The sequence below is a fragment of the Sinocyclocheilus rhinocerous genome, unplaced genomic scaffold, assembly GCF_001515625.1.
Source record: "Sinocyclocheilus rhinocerous isolate Xijiao unplaced genomic scaffold, SAMN03320098_v1.1 scaffold463, whole genome shotgun sequence".
NCBI classification, from domain to species: Eukaryota; Metazoa; Chordata; class Actinopteri; order Cypriniformes; family Cyprinidae; genus Sinocyclocheilus; species Sinocyclocheilus rhinocerous.
Genome location: NW_015627535.1, coordinates 193,189 through 212,847, shown reverse-complemented (window position 1 = coordinate 212,847; position 19,659 = coordinate 193,189). Strand labels below are relative to the sequence as shown.

Genomic DNA, 19,659 nt, shown 5'->3' with positions numbered 1-19,659 from the left:
AAATTTAGCATTACATCACTTGCTCACCAATTGGATCCTCTGCAGTGAATGGGTGCCGTCAGAATGAGAGTCCAAACAGCTGATAAAAACATCACAATAATCCACAAGTAACTCCAGACCATCAATTAATGTCTTGTGAAGTGAACAGCTGCATGTTTGTAAGAAACAAATCAGTCACAAGACTGTAATTGATGGACTGGGGTGGTGTGGATTACTGATGTTTTTATCAGCTGTTTGGACTCTCATTCTGACGGCACCCATTCACTGCAGAGGACCCATTGGTGAGCAAGTGATATAATGCTACATTTCTCTGTTCAGATAAAGAAACAAACTCATCTACATCTTGGATGGCCTGAGCGTGAGTACATTTTCAGCAAATTTTCATTTTTGGGTGAACTCTCAAATTGAAATATAAATTAAAATTTCATAAAAAACTGAATTATTGAATAAACTGAAATATAAAAGAATAATAATAATAATAAAAATCTGACCTCAGAAGTCATACATTCTTAGATATTCCAAGATTTGGACACCATTAAAGACTTTAAGCTAATAAAAGTTATAAACCTGCTATTTCTCTGAGACCTGTGATGATGACATTATTCCAGTTTGTCCATGACTTCAGCACCAAGGACAGTGGCGAGAAAAACTGACACGCAGGATAAGAAGTATAACATTCATCTACTGCCAAGAAATAAAAAAAGCATGTGTGATCAAATTTAGTCATTTTAGAAGATGAATAGGCCCTACTCATGAATTTGTTGCTCTTGACCGTTCTGCTTTTGTGCTTTCACTGGACCTGCACTTCCGCTGATTGAACGCACAAGAGTGAACACTAATGATTGTTCCTTACTTAAATCTTTACTGCTCTTCTCTTCATCTTCTATTGAAGCATCACAAATTCCCGCGTAAACACAGTTGCCTGCAAAAAACAAGACATATTTTTAACAAGCTTATTGTTTTAGTCAAATATCAACTTATTGAACATCTGTGTGCCGTTTACATATGGCCTAACATGAAAGTCTGAACTACACTGCAGTATTAGCAGTATTAGCTTGAAACTTAAAACCATGGAACACAAATTACACACATCTTTGAGCATCATTTTCAAAAAATGACAAAAAAAAAAGTTTTGACATTTCCTGCTTGATAGAATCTTATAAAATGATAAAACTAGTTGGGAACTGCCAAACATTAAATGCCACGCATTGTTTCTATTTAATTATATTACAAGTCAGCTATTGGATAATTTATATGCCTACTCAACTCTCATGCCTGCACTGATCCAGAACCACCGTAAGACATAAAAAAGTGAGTGACTACTTTTATACCACGCGGTGTCGCTGTTTCTTTATTGTGAGGAACGGTGAATCAACAAGTGTGTACGGGACACGGTGGGTGGCCAACAGCGGGTTTGCGTAATCAGAACTGCGTCTGGATTTTAATGCACATTTATGATGTGCATATGCTATTTATTTCCGTTTTCACAGATTAAACGTCGCATCCAGTGAAAAGGTTTTGGGTTTATAACTCAAAATGCAATGGACAACTTTGCTTTAGTGGAACTGCAAAGTTGCAATCTGCATGCAATGTCAATTAGTTGATCTATCTATCCATCTATCTATCTATCTATCTATCTATCTATCTATCCATCCATCCATCCATCCATTCATTCATTCATCCATCCATCCATCCATCCATCCATCCATTCATTCATTTTTCTTGTAGTACTTTATTTTGTTAAATTACATATGTTCTGCTGTTTTAATATAAGAGTGATTTAGTGATTTGTTATTTAGCGTTTTTTCTGTTCTATACAATATTTTAATTAATTTTATTTATTTTTTAATAAAAATACATTTAGTTTTAATTAAAAATAAAAAAGCAAAACCGTATATATATATATATATGTATGTATGTATATATGTATATATATAGCTATAAGCAAATTAATTTCTCTCTCTCTCTCTCTCTCTCTCTCTATATATATATATAAATTAATTTGCTCAAAGTTCGATTTGTATTTATAACAGAAAGTTTTTTTTCGTCCAAAACTGATGTAAATAAACAGTTTTATTTTTCCAGATAGTCAAAAGTTCCTCTATAATTAACAATAACTCGAAATGCAACTACATAAAAACGTACATTAGAATTCCATTGTGCTTCTTGCACACATGGGCAATAAAGCAGGAGCACATAGAGAATGGTAAACGACTGAACCCCCTATTGAATTCAGGCAGAGCAGCAGAAAGAGAGAAGGACTGAGCTGCGACACTCAGTCACAGAGAGGCAGAGGTGTGAATGAGTTAGGCATTAGGCAGAGGAAGAAAGGAAGCCTTGGAAACTAATAGCAGGTTTTCAGTTTCATATTGGTTGAAAGTGGGGAAAAGAGATTACAACATATCCGGGAGAGAGAAAAGAAAGGGAGAGTACCCTATAATTTCTTTTTTAGACGGGTTTGCCATACTTCTCCACCCGAGCAAAGAGGTAAAGTGCACTTTGTGGATTTGTCTTTAAGAAAAGTCGCCTGTAATCACGCACAAATCTTTCACACATAGTATATTGGAAACTCCACGCTAAATGATTCTAAGTACATGCATTTCGGTCTTTTTTAAATGCAAAAGTTTCCTTTTTTGTTCAGTGCTGTTTCAGGGACACTGAGGACCCCGGGTTGCAATGATAAGGATTTTGGCAACGTGCGTCTCCATGGTGTCCATCATCGGGATGGTGGCCGGTGCTCGTGGTGGATACGGAATGAGTATGTTCGCGGCTCAATCCTCTCCTCCGGACCCGTGTTACGACGAGAACGGCAACCCCAGACGCTGCATCCCCGACTTTGTGAACTCCGCGTTCGGAAAGGACGTGCGCGTGTCCAGCACCTGCGGCACTCCTGCGTCGCGGTACTGCGTGGTGACCGAGAAGGGCGAGGAAAGATCGAGGGACTGCAACATCTGCGACGCCACGGACCCCAAGAAGTCGCATCCACCCGCGTACCTGACAGACCTCAACAACCCTCACAACCTCACCTGCTGGCAGTCGGAGAACTACGTGCAGTACCCGCAAAATGTGACTTTGACGCTGTCCTTGGGGAAGAAGTTCGAGGTGACTTACGTGAGCCTCCAGTTCTGCTCTCCTCGCCCTGAATCCATGGCCATCTTCAAATCCATGGATTACGGAAAAACCTGGGTGCCGTTTCAGTTCTACTCAACCCAGTGCAAGAAAATGTACAACAAACCGAGCAAAGCTGCCATCACCAAGCAGAACGAGCAGGAAGCCATCTGCACGGACTCGCACACGGACATGCAGCCGTTAACAGGTGGGCTCATCGCGTTCAGCACGCTGGATGGCAGACCCTCCGCGCATGACTTCGACAACTCTCCCGTCCTGCAGGACTGGGTCACGGCCACCGATATCAAAGTGACCTTCAACCGGCTGCACACGTTCGGGGATGAGAACGAGGATGACTCGGAGCTCGCCAGGGACTCGTATTTTTACGCCGTGTCTGACCTGCAGGTCGGCGGTCGGTGTAAGTGTAACGGGCACGCGTCAAAGTGCGTAAAGGACCGAGAAGGGAACCTAATGTGCGAGTGCAAGCACAACACGGCGGGACCGGAGTGTGACAGGTGTAAGCCGTTCCACTACGACCGGCCGTGGCAACGCGCGACGGCCAGAGAGGCGAACGAATGTGTCGGTGAGTCATTTCTGATGCACTTTAACTCAGCAAGTGCTGCTGGTGCTTTTTTTTAGGCATATATTTTATAATAGGTTTCATTAATGACTCATGCAGAAATGTTATGACGATGGTATAATGGAATATGAAAATGTATGAATCAAAGTCTCGTGCTTTAACTAATGATCTGTGGTTATTATATAGTATAGTGACGATCGTTAATGCAAATGAAGTGTTCCTCCAGTCCAAAAGTCTGAGGCTACATTACATTTTAATTGAAACTTTGAAATAGTTTTTGTTACTTCTGTTACTCAAAATGGTATGCAGTTCATAATTAAAGAAATGCGTTTTAGATTAGAAAAATGCTAAATATATAGATATTTCATTAGTGGTTTCAGATTTTTGGACCTCACAAGATCCCCAAAATGCTAAAAAGGTAAAAAACAAGGAATTGAGTTATGCAGGTCTTAGTTTGTCTGAATGATTTGTCAGCCTTTCTTTTTTCTTGATTAATTGATCAACTTTAGTGCCAAAAGTATAATTTCAGTTAATGCAAATGAACATACTGAACATCAAGATTAGTCTTCTTCTTTTTTGTTTTAGGAGCTTGGGATGATTAAAAAAAAAAATAATTATTTTCCTATCAGAATCTTTTTAACATGAATCTATGAAGGCATCTCATGATTGTATGAACTTTCATATTCAAACTGAAACAGGGCACACTGGTTTATTCAAACATGCTGTTAAAATCCCACTAAATGCACAAAATAAATTGCATTCGTTGTAATTTAAAACATTTAAATTAGTTTAGCTAGGTTTTACTTTATTGCAGCTTTTGTTGTGTGAAGAATAGACCTTTTATTAGCATATTTAATGCGAGGAATACTTCAGAAAAAGTATTTTACCCACATTTTACCCACGTGAACACCTGACAATGTGTCCATGTTTTCACATAAATCCTAGACAGTCCCACATCATTTTTACTCCTACAAGTGATCATTTGAATAGATTTGAGACATTTGATTAGATTAAAACAAATCTGTTCTGTAATCAAAGTCATCTAATTTTTAAACATGCTACTGTTGCAATCTTTGCAACAAAATTAGCTTGAAATCATTCACATGTCGTACCGGCCTTACAGATAGTGCTCATAGTTATTCAGCTTAATGGGTGGGTGGGTGTAATTGAGTTTGGAAGTACCTTTCAACATCCATTCTGTGGAAGGAAGCATTCAGGAGGGCGAGATTTGCTTAAAAGGCTTGTCGTGTTATTGCAAGGCAGGTGTCATTATCAGATTGAAGGAAAGATTACATCAGTCTTCTTGTTTGTTTTGGTGAGTTGAAAGTAAACTGCTGGTTTCCAGATGAAAAGTCGGTTTCCCCTGTTAAGGAAGAAAATAAAATCGGTCACAAAAACATGAGCATGAGGATCTCATTGTGAAAGAACTGTATAATTCCTTTCTTTTTCACAATTTGATCATAATAAGGGCTCCTGCAGGTGTTTCATCAAATTCATAAGTTGCTCTTTTTATGGCCTGTCACAATTACTGCCGTAAAAAGATTTTCTCTATTCTATTCACGCCGTGTTAAACATGACTCAAGCTGTCAGCAAATGCTCTGTTTGATGAGTTTGTTGTCACTTGGTGAAGTCAAAAACGAAATGAAAAAAGTGTGAACAGATATTAAACGCTCCTGACAGATGGCCGTCATGCGTATGCGAACATTGTTGCGCAGTAGATGAATGAGTGTCAGTAGGCCTGTGGTTATAAATAAAAGTTCATTCCCATGAATGGAGAATGAGGGCACCATCATGATATGAGAGATGACTGACAGAAGCTGTTTTCTCACTGTGTGCTTTTGCACGCGACAATACAGAGTTGAACAGGATTGCTCGATGATGAAGCTGTAAATGAGATCTGTGACAGAATCCCCCCAAAAACCAAAAAACGTCTGGTCAAAAGTTTTGTATCAAACTTTTTCAAAGAGATTGTTACATCTGGTACAAATTTACTTGCTTTGATCAAGTGCCTCATAATTAAGAGTAAGTCTTTCTGTCCGGATTCTTTCCATTCTACTCAGTGGAATTAGGTGGGCAAGGCAGGTATTTGTGGGAAATTATGTGTAGCATAATAGGAATGTTATCTAGAGAGATACTTTCAGATTTTATGTATGCCCTGTACAATTTTTTGCCAAACTTGCAAAAACATGCAGGGCAAAAAGCCAGCAGACTGAGAACAAATTGTTAAAATAGGTCATGTATTTATACTGTTATTTTTTTATTATTGATTCCACATTTGTGCATTATGATGATAATAATCTTTATAAAGATAAAGGTCTCACCTTACAGATGCATTCAGTTCATTTGCAAACATTACTAAAACTACGCCTGCTGTTTGAAAATGCATTCAATATCACCATATTACTTTAAGAATATAATATAATATAATATAATATAATATGGAAGTCTTACATGCAGAGGTTAAAATAATGTCATGTTATTGGTCATAAATAATATTAATTATTTGATAGAAAAATACTTATCATCACACAAAAGTGGCTCAAAATTAATTTTTGGATTTCACTATCAAAAGCATCATGTTCATTCAAACATGTGCAATCACATACAATTTTAAATGCAGCTTCCAAAAATTGTAAGCATTTGTGAAAATAAATTTGCACATTTAAAAAAAAAAAAAGCTCTAAAATGCAGTGACAGAATTGTTATTAATTTATTGAAATGTATTTCTTTGCTTGTGCGAATTTGGTCAATCTAACCATTTGTTTCAAATAGAAAGTTCTGTTACACGAAATAGCTACAAAAAGTTGATCTTGTCAAGTAATCCAGAATTGACACTGATGCCGCAGTTTATAGTTATAAGTGTTTTGATGCATTTTGACTTTCATAAACTGCTTCAGACATAGAGATCTCACAGTAGTACATAGTAGTTTTCAGAGTATTTTCTATGGTTCCTGATGGCTTGGTACTAGTGTATGTGAACTTTGTATTTTTGTAAGACATGAGCAGCGATATAACAGTTGTATTTATTTATCATATATTCATATATCATATATTCATATATCATATATCATATATTCATGCATTGTGGAGGATGAAGATAAAACTCTTTAGATACAACTTTCGAGACTTCACCTTTCAAAATTAGTTAAATAGTTACAGAAAATAGTTCAAAAGGTTAAAAATAAGTAGGATTTTGAGCGGTTTATCTTATCAAGGTTGCATGATGCCACTGTTTATGATGCATTTATTAACCTTTCATAAACTATTCAAGCATAGAGATCTCACAGTAGTTTTCGGAGTACTTTCAGAACTACTGATGGCTTAATATGTGAACTTTGTATCTTTGTAAGATATGAGTAGCGATATAACAAAATCTGATCATTAGACTCAGGATCTCTCACAGTTACACAGACATGACACAGACACAATATAAAAATAATTTTTATAATGGGTTTAAAAAGGCTAAATGTGCCATTACATTGCTCTTCGGTGTGATATTGAATTTAATATATACCACAATGCACATATCTATTTTTGAGCTACTGCAGTATTTAAACTTTAGATCAAAAAAGGGCAATTGTATGAACCACAGAATTAAAATCAAAAAAGTAATTGTGACTTTTTATTTCAGAAAACTCAAAATTCAGACTTTTTTTTCTTGCAATTCTGAGTTTAGATCTCGCAATTTATACTTTTTTTCCTCAGAATTGTGAGCTTATGTCTCGCAAATCTTTTTTTTTTTTTGGCCATGGACAACTTTTTGTCTTGCAATTCTGAGGGAAACAAATTCAGAAAATCTGAGAAAAGTTTTTTTTTTTTTTTTTGTTCCATGGTGGAAATATACAATGGCTATAAAATCTCCCTTGATAAAGACAGAAAATTTCATTGAAGATCCATAGCATTCCTAAGATCAAACCTTTCACGCAAGATTTCACTAAAAGCATTTGTAGACTTGATGACCAGATGAAAAGTTTGCTTCTTTGGAAACTTTCAAAACATTACATTTCATTGCGCACAAATATGTCTTCAGCTGGCAGGAGTTTTTCCAATGAGCTGTGATTAAATCAACACCAAATTAGCTCAATCCTCCTTCCAACACAGAAACTTAAAAACGAAGGGTTTCTGCGCTCCAGATTTATGCGTAGACTTCTATCAGGAATTGTATAATTGAATGAATAGTTGACAGATTGCTGTTTCTGTTAGCAAAAGCATTCACATAAGCAAGTTAACCCGTGTGTGGAAGCTAATTAAGGCAGACGTGCATCGCAGCTCTTGACACAGAGCAGACTGCTGGAATTGTCTCTGCATTGTTCCACTGTGGTCCTCTGGGTCGTGGTGTTTTTGGCCTGCTGTGATGCGAGCAGACTAAAAGGAACCGTGAGCAGATTTCTGGGCTACCATGAAGAGCTGCTCGAGGTCTGCGGACCATCTGTGGTTTTCTCAGTACGTGTTGTTGCCGGACCATAAGTCTGATGAAAGAACTGTGCAAAAGGGTGATGTCATAAAACCTCTTGAGTCTCCCTGCAGAAAACAATGACTGCTAGACATTCAGTTCCTCATGTGTGTTCAAAGGTGTTCAAAAGTGCAGGTTTCAGGAACAAATTTAATTTATTTTGTAACTAAAATATAAACATAGTTTATTTATAACATTTTAAGCTACAGGCGATCGAATGTTGATTCTGAAGGGCTCAAGGCAGATTTCTTTGACTCTGGCAACACATGATTGCTGAAATATGATTGGATAAAAGCTCTAATATAAACACACTACTGAAAGCAACCAAGAGAAAAGCTATGAAATGAAGAGAATAGACTACTGGGAATAATTTAATACACATTCATGGAAAAAATATATTAAAACTAAGTTAGTGATTCTGATAGTGTTTAGGCCAGAAGAGAAGGCCTTGCTGGACCCTGACGGCCCACCACTGCTCACAAGAATGTTAGTAACCAAACAGTTGACGGTAGCCATTGACTGATATTTTTTTTCTCCATACAATGGAAGTCAATGGCTATTGGTTACTAACATTTTTCTAAATATCTTCTTTTGTGTTCAGAAGAAACTTGTGCAGGTTTGGAACAACTTGAGCTTGAGGAAATAATTACAGAATTTTGGGTGTACCATTCCTTTAATTATGAGCAAAAGATTATTTCCTTAGAAAGCACCTCTGATAGATATTTAAAGAAAAAACAACAATATATTTTTAATGGCTCTATAGTATTGATGCACTTACTTGCTATTGACTGTTTATGCTATTTTTGTCCTCTAGAGAACAAGTCTTTAATATTACATTTTGTTTATTTATAGCCATTTTAAAAAACATCCACTAAACCACAAGCATTGTTTGACAAACCAAAACTGTAGGATCACAGGCTTGTGCTTTTGTGGTAAAGTACAGGGGAGGGAAAGAAAAAAACAGAACACAACAAGACAAAGAAAACACAAAAGGGATGTATTTTGGGATTTCAAAATCCAAACCCCAGTGTATCGCCAGTCCTCTGGGCAAAGAGCTCCATGTTTTAGGGATTTTGTTTTGTTGAGCTCATAATTCAAAACACACATGACTTATGAGCCAAAAGGCTTTGTTTGGCTTTATGGGAGTTCAGAGAAAACACAATATATCCTGGTTTTAGAGGCTGGTTAGGTGAGCTGGTCCATTTTCTGGTGGAAGGGTCTGCTTGCTTTGGCCTTCTGCTGGTTTCCCTGCTAATATTTATGTTTTGAATCCCCCATCAGTCTGTGTATATTTGTGATTGGCCTTTTGGGTATTATTTGAATCTCTTTTTGGATGTCTGTGCTGGTTTTTCATCCCAGGGGTTGAAACTGTTGCCAAAGCTTTCCGGCAGGTTTCAGGTCCTCTGATTAATTCACTTTTGAAATACACTTGTCTTGGGAAAATGAAGGATCATCTGTGAAATGCTGAACCTGAATAAAATGGTTCTGTGGCAGTATGTACAGTATATACAACAAATTATAATATCATGGTGTTTTTATATTTACTGGGAAATTAAATAAATTATATGAATTTCGACCTCCTTCACAACCAGAGCATCTTCTGTATAAACTGGTACTGATTTGCATTGGCTGGTCTACCAAATCTATCCTAAATACACTTTAACATTAATTAAATAATACTTTTATATATACATATATATTTTTCCTATTTGCACTTCTGGTTAGATGCTTCTGTATCTTTGTATTGTACCTTGCACAATAAAGTTGAATCTAATATAATCTACTGTATAGGCCAGGCCAATAAATCAGCCAATATTTGACCAATTTTGGATTTTGAGAGGCCAATAACCATAGACTAATTAACAACAACATAAACATAAAAAAAAAAAAAAATGTCAAAAAAACATTCTAAAAATTAATAAATAGTAAAATAAAAAAATATATTTTTTCGATATTTTTTCTACATTGAATAATATTATATTAAATTTTTTTTTTTTTAAATTTTAGCAATCAGTCTCATTTACAATGAAATTGAATTATTCATTTTGAGTTATATATCAGCCACCCTCCACCCTACACTCTTAGGGTACATTTACTTGATAACGATGTACTACAAACGAAAACGTTTTTCCTTTTGTCTTTTTTAAAAGTTTCATGTACAGACGACAATGTTGTCAAAACGATACCCATCACAAAACGACTAAAAACACTGTATTATGCATGCCATGCCAGTAGGTGGCGATGTCACTTTGTAAAGAAACACTACGCGCCTGCGCACATACCTAAAAACTCATAATACGCATAATAAGCATGCGCATAATGTCTCCGTTTTCATAAATTTGTATGTTTTCATAGTTTGGACAGAGATGATAATGGTATTGTTTTTAAAAACTTGTACTTTAAAAACAGTTTTCAAAAGTTTTTTCCCAAGCCCCCAAAACGCTGTTGTCGTGTAAATGAACAGCCAAAACACGTAAAAAGTTTTCCATTTTTAGTTTTAAAACCCCCTTAAAAATCAAGATTCTTTATTGGCATTGATGGTTCCATGAAGAACTTTTAACATCCATGGAACCTTTCCATTCCAAAAAGGTTCTTCAGATTATTCAAATGCTCTTCACACAAATGGCGCTTTTCCACTGCATGGTACGGCACGGTACGGCTCGGTACAGTTCACTTTTGGGGGGTTTTCCACTAGGTACAGTACCTGGTACCTGGTACTTTTTTTAGTACCACCTCGTTTGAGGTTCCAAGTGAACGAACCGCTAGATTTAAATCAACGCAACTGTTTTGAACGAGCGCACCTTTTTTAACAACCAAAAAGTGGCTGTTTTGTTGTCTGTTGAGGAAGTACAGACGTTCCTCTCGTTGATAGCAGAGGAGCGGATCCAGTGAGCTTGATGGGGCGACGCGGAATGAAAAAGTTCATTCATTCGCGGCAATAGAGGCGGCGCAACTATAACGACATGTGAATAATCCCGCCCACTCTAAAGCGGTACTTGAACTGCAGTGGAAATGCAAACCGAGCCGTGCCGTGCCGTGTCGTACCGTACTGAGTCATGCCGAGCCGAGTCGTACCACGCAGTGGAAAAGCGCCATAAGAAAAAAAAACATGGTTCTTTTAGGAACTGTTCACTGAAAAGTTCTTTGGGAAACCTTAAACTGCTCTTCTACAGCATCATTGCAAAAACACCCTATTTTTAAGAGTGTAGATAACAATACCAGCCATTAAAAACCCATTACATTACCCACAACATTACAACTCATAACTATAAACCATGATATTTACATGATTCTCTCAGGCATTCGAAGAATACTATGGTATTACCATGCCACATGTACAAAAAAATTCCTTAAAAGCATCAAGTATTGTTTGCAAAACTGATGACACAGTATGTTGACCATGCTAACATTCTTTTAGTGGGCAACCACAACAGCAGCTCCGAAGTAAACATGTATTTTGGGGTTTAAGGGTTGAGGGTAGTTGTGTATGTGTGAGAGAGTCAATATCTGCTTGCGTGTGGTGACATTTAGGTTTCTATTGGTTTTTGCTGTGCAATCTTTTTTGGCCTGCATTTGCAATAGCGCTCTGGCTAGTGCAGGACCACCCTGAGCTAGAGAGAGAAAAGGTGGAATAATGAATGCTAGAGTAAACAGACACGTTTTGTGCACTCTCTCTCTCTCTCACCCACACACTTTTTTTGGATTACACACACTGGCACAGAATTCAGAAACTCTTTTTTGTGCCGCCACATGATGAAGCCAGGGTTAGAAATGCACAGACGATCAGATTCCTTTACTGTTACCCACTTTTTTGTATTATTCTAGCCAATTGCCCAAGATTCCTTTCAGATCTGCCGCTGCTAGTTGAACTACTTTAAATGATGAGTAGCTTGTAATGTAGCTTGGCTAACAGTTTCAAACTAGCTTGCTCAACACTGCTGTTACCGTCACTGGAAGCTCACCCCCACCAACAAACATCAAAGGCTGTGTTTGCAGTGAACAATCATGACTACATGACTACTTGCAGAGTCCAATCATGACTACATCTGCACAATGGCTGCCAATGGGGAGGAAATGATGGATGAAGGTCTTTTGTCATTGGCTGTTGAGAGATGATTCAGGCAGAGTCGTGATCTCCTGCTGGGTGGCCCGCATGCTGTCAGAAAGCAGAGGCATTAAGCCATAATAACTTTACATATTATGCCATCTTAGAAGATCAGATTTCTGTCTGTAAAACCAGTTGGGGATCATTGCCTTATTTGTGGCTTAGTTGTTAGAGCGACCGTCTTTCTCATCAGTAAAGTCAAAATGAAACAAGTTCTGCATGTTATATACTTCAAGAAATTAATGTTTCAGTCTATAATATGTTAAATATGATATATAAGTACTGTAGGTTCAGAGGTCATTATATTATTTGTTAATTTCATCTATTAACAGCCTTGGGTTACATAGTTGTTTCAAACGAGGAAAGACGATTAAATATTCTGGAAAGTTTTTATTTTACTGCTTCATTCTGGGTAGCCCCACCCACACTGAAATCTCATTGGTTAAAAATCCCACTCCATCCCATTGTATAGAGCACTGCAGTGATGATGTATTTTTTTAGGCCAACCCAGAAGTTCGCCCTGGTTCTCTCGACAAAAACCTAATAGTATTTTTCCACTGGCCTTTGGGATTATTGCAGAAAATAAGCTCCGTAACAAACAAAAGTTTATGATTCTTGTGCTCATTATGATTGTCATATCTTCACAGATTAGCACAACTTTTATGAATTTCGAAGCCTAAATACAATCAACAGAAGTAAAAAGCTAAACCTAGGCTACAAACGAACTGCACCACGGTCGCATGACTTCATCGTCACCACCATTAAACTTCCGTTAACTCTTTCAGTCTAAGTTAAAAAAAAAAAAATTCCCTAAAAGTTTGAGTTCAAATAGATTGCAAGAGTATTACTGATGTATTTAATGTCGTAGAATAAATGTGAAAATATCCTGAGCTTGTGTTAACCACAGACCAAATTTCTGACATTTAACCAAAAAACATCACAAAAACCCATTGACTTGAGGACGATAGAACAGGAAGTACTAAAATGCTAACTCGTTTCTAGATTTTGGCCTACAAAAATACATCATCCCTGTAGCACTCTATAGTAGACAGCAAATATGTTTTGACTGGATTTGACTTCATCACTTCACGTCAGCATTTCACTTCCAGTGTGGAAAATATTTCTTCTATTCAGTAAATGAACACAGAAAAACTTACATTTTGGAAACTGGTGAATCCTTCCTGTGTGAGCTAAGCGGTTAGCTGGAGACATTTCAAATCACGCCAAAGGCCTGAGCCCTATAACTGGTATATTTGTCCAGATAGCGACCTCTATTTCCGCAGGATAACTCTGCTGAGATATGCTATCTGCCCTCTACACTCTCTAATGGGAAACAGAGTGAATTCTGTGTCCTGTGTCCAACACAACAAAGCTAACGTCAAGATCACTCAGCAGCTGCTCCGTAGAGTCAAGGGTCTGAGCTAAAACACTCGCCATTTCCTTAGCACACTCTTTTTTTAATGCACTATAAATACCCCAAACTTAAATGCACGTACAGTCCACAAACACAAATACAGCTTACATATTCAAATGCACGCTAAATAAATTTGTAAATACAGTTCAAAACAAACCCAATATGTAAAACTAAAGAAAAAAAAACTTTTCCCTGAAGCACTTCTGAGAACACTAGTTTATATATACATTACTGTTCAAAAGTTCACAACTGTTTTCAACATTGACAATAATAAGAAATTTTTCTCGAGCAGCAAATCAGCATATTAGACTGATTTCTGAAGGATCATGTGACACTGAAGACTGGAGTAATGATGCAGAAAATTCAGCTTTGCATCACAGGAATAAATTACATTTTACAATATGTTAAAGTAGAAAATAGTTATTTTATATTGTAATAATATTTCACAATATTTCTGTTTTTATTGCATTTTTGATCAAATAAATGCAGCCTTGGAGCATACGAGACTTCTTTAAAAACTTTTTAAAAAATCTTACCGTCCCCAAACTTTTGAACAGTAGTGTAAATATACATGTTTGATTTTATTATATATGTTTATTGGCATACTGTGCATTTGAATGTACAACTCGTTTGTGTTTAAAAATGTGTTTGAAATACTTCAAATACTCGATGGAGCTGATGTGCCACATTGTATTGACAGATGCGGAAAGCCGGTCACAGAGCGATGACATATTGCATGTTGGTGTTGCCAAGGGTTACCAGACAAACAGTTGCACAGGTCAGAGCATTGTGTGTGCTCTCTTGCTCAGGATGTAATTGGCTTCAGTGTCTTTCCCAGGACAACACACTTGTGGCTCACAGCAGGAAGCTCTTTCCCTCTTCCTCTCCCACCCTGTTGCTGGAAGCCACCTAGTTACAAGTGTGTTACATTAGAAAGCGTGTGTGGCACAATACGGCTAGGTTTTCTTTAAACAGTTGTCATTTCAAATGAAAGATAATGGTGCTACCTGAAAACGTGTGGCTTGTTGAGGAAAGGTGTGCTGTTACATTTATAGTATAATTTTTGACTGGCATAAAAAATAGGTGGAAAACCCATATTTAAGCACCAGAATAGGAGGAAAAAGTGAGAGAAAATTGGTGTATTTCAACAGGCAATATTGTAAACTTTGCATGACAGAAAAAACAGAGCTCTGAATGTTCAGGACATAAATTTCCAAATTCTAAACATCAATTTTAATCACATTTTGGTTAGTAAATATTGGATTTCATGTTTTATTTTGTTTCACATCCAAAATAAAAGTTTTTGTTTACATAATATATGTGTGTACTGTGTATATTTATGATGTATATATAAATATACAAACATACATGTATATATTTAAAAAATATTTACAATACAGCTTACATATTCAAATGCACGCTAAATAAATTTGTAAATACAGTTCAAAACAAACCCAATATGTAAAACTAAAGAAAAAAAAACTTTTCCCTGAAGCACTTCTGAGAACACTAGTTTATATATACATTACTGTTCAAAAGTTCACAACTGTTTTCAACATTGACAATAATAAGAAATTTTTCTCGAGCAGCAAATCAGCATATTAGACTGATTTCTGAAGGATCATGTGACACTGAAGACTGGAGTAATGATGCAGAAAATTCAGCTTTGCATCACAGGAATAAATTACATTTTACAATATGTTAAAGTAGAAAATAGTTATTTTATATTGTAATAATATTTCACAATATTTCTGTTTTTATTGCATTTTTGATCAAATAAATGCAGCCTTGGAGCATACGAGACTTCTTTAAAAACTTTTAAAAAAATCTTACCGTCCCCAAACTTTTGAACAGTAGTGTAAATATACATGTTTGATTTTATTATATATGTTTATTGGCATACTGTGCATTTGAATGTACAACTCGTTTGTGTTTAAAAATGTGTTTGAAATACTTCAAATACTCGATGGAGCTGATGTGCCACATTGTATTGACAGATGCGGAAAAGTTTTTGTTTACATAATATATGTGTGTACTGTGTATATTTATGATGTATATATAAATATACAAACATACATGTATATATTTAAAAAATATTTACATGTATGTATATATATATATATATATAATTTATATTATAATTTATATTATATATAATTTATATTATATATAAATATAAGTATTTTATATATAAACAAAACATATTTTTCTTAAATATATACATGCATGTAGTACACACATATATTATGTAAACAATGTAATCGCGATTAATCGTTTGACAGCACTATTTGTTTGTTTTGTTTTGTTTGTTCTTTTTCCTTTTAGACACTACTGAAAAAATTTGGTGGTGAAACAGTTTTCACTCAAAAATTGTTTGTAAATTTCACAAATAATTACAAAGAAATGTTAAGTATCACAATGAATAAAAGATGAAATTTTGAAGTATAAAGTGAAAGTGAAAGTGATTTTTTTCTTTTAAAACATACTACAATAATCTTTGTTTAATTTACAACTTTGAAAAATAAGTAAACATTTTTTAATAATTTAAAAATAATTGTTAGAGTATAGTAAAAACTATTTTTTTAAATTAATTTTTTATTTTTTAAGAGTTAGATACAACAATAATTGGATTTTTGCTGCCTGTCTGAACAAAAGCTATAAAGTAGCGAGAAATTTTGACTATTTTGATATGCAACCACTTAGTAACGCCTTAGCAACCATCAAAAACATCCTAGCAACCCCTACCAACCTCTCAAAACACTGCATAGCAACACCCTGGCAACCACCCACAACACCCTATCATTGTGATGCCGAGTTTTGCATGAACAACGCCACTCACATTTTTATTACAAAATGTAGAAATCTTGTTTTTCATGTTATTTCTTCGAATAATCATGCTCTGGAAAAAAAATAAAAAGTAAAAATAAAAGTAAATTTTACAAACAATTACAAAGAAATGGCAAGCAACACATTGATTTAAACATGAATTTGTGAATCTGAAAAACTCAAGTAATATTTTCGATTAATTTAATTATTTGAAATCGATTTGAAATAATAATTTTTCGACTAATGATCTCTGGTTTTCTTTTTTTAATAATCTTTTTTTGTGTGTGTTATTTAAGAGATTTTAGTATTATTCATTTGTTTATGTATTTTTCATGTTTATTTAAGAAAAGTCATTATTTGAAGGCTACTTTGAAATCTCAGTCATGAAATCTCAGAGTAGGTCTCAGTTTAGAGGCTATTCAGCTCAAAAAATCTGACATGTACATCAGGTGCAGTTTGTACTGTTATGTACGACAGGCTTGCAACAAAACAGTTAAACCACAGTTAGGATGAACGATCTCCTGGAGTTTGTAATTTACAGCTCTGCTACTCGGCTTCTTGTCCGCGCTGGGGTAACTGCAGCTAGAGCGTGTGGCAGATTGCTTGAGCTTCAGCCCGCTGTGACATCTACAGAAAATATGAAGTCACAAAATATACTGTCAGACTGCAAGTTTCATCTCATTTTCTTGGTGCTTCTATAACTGAGTCTGGCTGACTGCAGGCTACTGCTCTCTGTTTTCATTGGGCAAACTTTTAATAAGTAGCTTTAGAAACAAATTCATATTCGTATAGAAACAATGTGTACATCTCCAAGTTTTGTTCTTTCTTCTCTAGCTCCTGGAATAAACTTGAATGTTAAAAACTGATCACTAGCATGCAATACAAATTGCTAAGATCTTAAAAGGGTCGTATCATGTCATTTTCTTCATTAAGCCTTCCACTTATAATGTTAGTGATGTTTGGAACAATCAGCTTAGCTTCAGTAAAAGACTTTTTCTTCTGAGGAGGATGTTCTGAATTCTAAGATTGCATTATGTTTTCAAAGTCCATTAAACTCTTTTTAAATCTTAACAGATCAAGGAAAATTTGATTCCACATGATATGACATTCTTGTGCACTGAAACATTAAGGAGAGGAATATGTAGACTTTTTATGCATGTTTTGCTTGGATTTTAGAGGAAAACCTGTGGAATGGATTTGAACCCTTATGTCATTTTGACCCAGAGAGGATTTTCTTTTTCCTGAAAATGCTAATTTAATGCTAGTGCATTGGACAAATTATTGTACTTTTATTGACTTTGCTCACATAGGGTATAACATGTTTTCTTTCAGTTAACACAGGTTTTGTATTTCTTTTTGGAACTGATTGATTGTTGGCCTCATTGATCCTAGCTTACGCACCTCTTTTTTTTTGAGTGAATATTCCCAAAATTATCCACATATTATGTGTTTTTTTTCACTCAAAAACTATGGTGCATAAAATCAGATCAATGAGGCCTACGACCAATCAGATCCAAAAAGAAATTCAAAAAGTGTGTTAATTGAAAGAAAACACATTGACAAAAAGACTGAATACAAGATTCGGTGGTAATATAGCATAATGAGAGATTTGCAAGTTTTTTTTTTTTTTTTAAGGGCAGTAATTCTTGACTGGAAACATCTAATTAGGCAAAAAACATTTTCATGTTCTGATAACCAGCAAATGGTGTGTATAAAAAATCTATATATTCCTGTTTAAAGGGGTGGTTGATTGCGATTTCACTTTTTTAATGTTAGTTAATGTGTAATGTTGCTGTTTGAGAATAAACAATATCTGCAAAGTTACGAAGCTGAAAGTTCAATGTAAACGGAGATATCGCTTTAGAAACAAATTCATATTCGTATAGAAACAATGTGTACATCTCCAAGTTTTGTTCTTTCTTCTCTAGCTCCTGGAATAAACTTGAATGTTAAAAACTGATCACTAGCATGCAATACAAATTGCTAAGATCTTAAAAGGGTCGTATCATGTCATTTTCTTCATTAAGCCTTCCACTTATAATGTTAGTGATGTTTGGAACAATCAGCTTAGCTTCAGTAAAAGACTTTTTCTTCTGAGGAGGATGTTCTGAATTCTAAGATTGCATTATGTTTTCAAAGTCCATTAAACTCTTTTTAAATCTTAACAGATCAAGGAAAATTTGATTCCACATGATATGACATTCTTGTGCACTGAAACATTAAGGAGAGGAATATGTAGACTTTTTATGCATGTTTTGCTTGGATTTTAGAGGAAAACCTGTGGAATGGATTTGAACCCTTATGTCATTTTGACCCAGAGAGGATTTTCTTTTTCCTGAAAATGCTAATTTAATGCTAGTGCATTGGACAAATTATTGTACTTTTATTGACTTTGCTCACATAGGGTATAACATGTTTTCTTTCAGTTAACACAGGTTTTGTATTTCTTTTTGGAACTGATTGATTGTTGGCCTCATTGATCCTAGCTTACGCACCTCTTTTTTTTTGAGTGAATATTCCCAAAATTATCCACATATTATGTGTTTTTTTTCACTCAAAAACTATGGTGCATAAAATCAGATCAATGAGGCCTACGACCAATCAGATCCAAAAAGAAATTCAAAAAGTGTGTTAATTGAAAGAAAACACATTGACAAAAAGACTGAATACAAGATTCGGTGGTAATATAGCATAATGAGAGATTTGCAAGTTTTTTTTTTTTTTTTAAGGGCAGTAATTCTTGACTGGAAACATCTAATTAGGCAAAAAACATTTTCATGTTCTGATAACCAGCAAATGGTGTGTATAAAAAATCTATATATTCCTGTTTAAAGGGGTGGTTGATTGCGATTTCACTTTTTTAATGTTAGTTAATGTGTAATGTTGCTGTTTGAGAATAAACAATATCTGCAAAGTTACGAAGCTGAAAGTTCAATGTAAACGGAGATATCGTCTTTTAAAATTCTGGCGGTTTAATGCCTACAAAAACGGCTGGTATAGGGAAGTTACTTCCCGGGTTCGTGACATCACAAACCCTCGGGAAAAGGCAGCAAAGGGGGCGAGGCCATGCTGCGCTGCTTTAGAGAAGAGGAAGAGAAAACTAGAGGTGCACGTAAAAATCTATTCATATATGAATCGCGATTCTGTCTTCTAACGATTCTAATGGATTCACA

The 19,659-nt window shown here is 35.4% G+C and overlaps 1 protein-coding gene across 1 annotated transcript in view; it reads left to right on the top strand.

Moving 5' to 3' along the window:
- Positions 1-2,433: 2,433 nt before the first annotated feature.
- Positions 2,434-19,659, top strand: part of LOC107728387 (netrin-1-like) — a 68,910-nt gene continuing 51,684 nt past the window's right edge. Inside the window, exons 1-2 of the mRNA XM_016538534.1 lie at positions 2,434-2,487; positions 2,642-3,691. Of these exons, the coding sequence (XP_016394020.1) occupies positions 2,677-3,691 (1,015 nt within the window). The 5' untranslated portion in view covers positions 2,434-2,487; positions 2,642-2,676. The remainder of the gene's footprint in view (positions 2,488-2,641; positions 3,692-19,659) is intronic.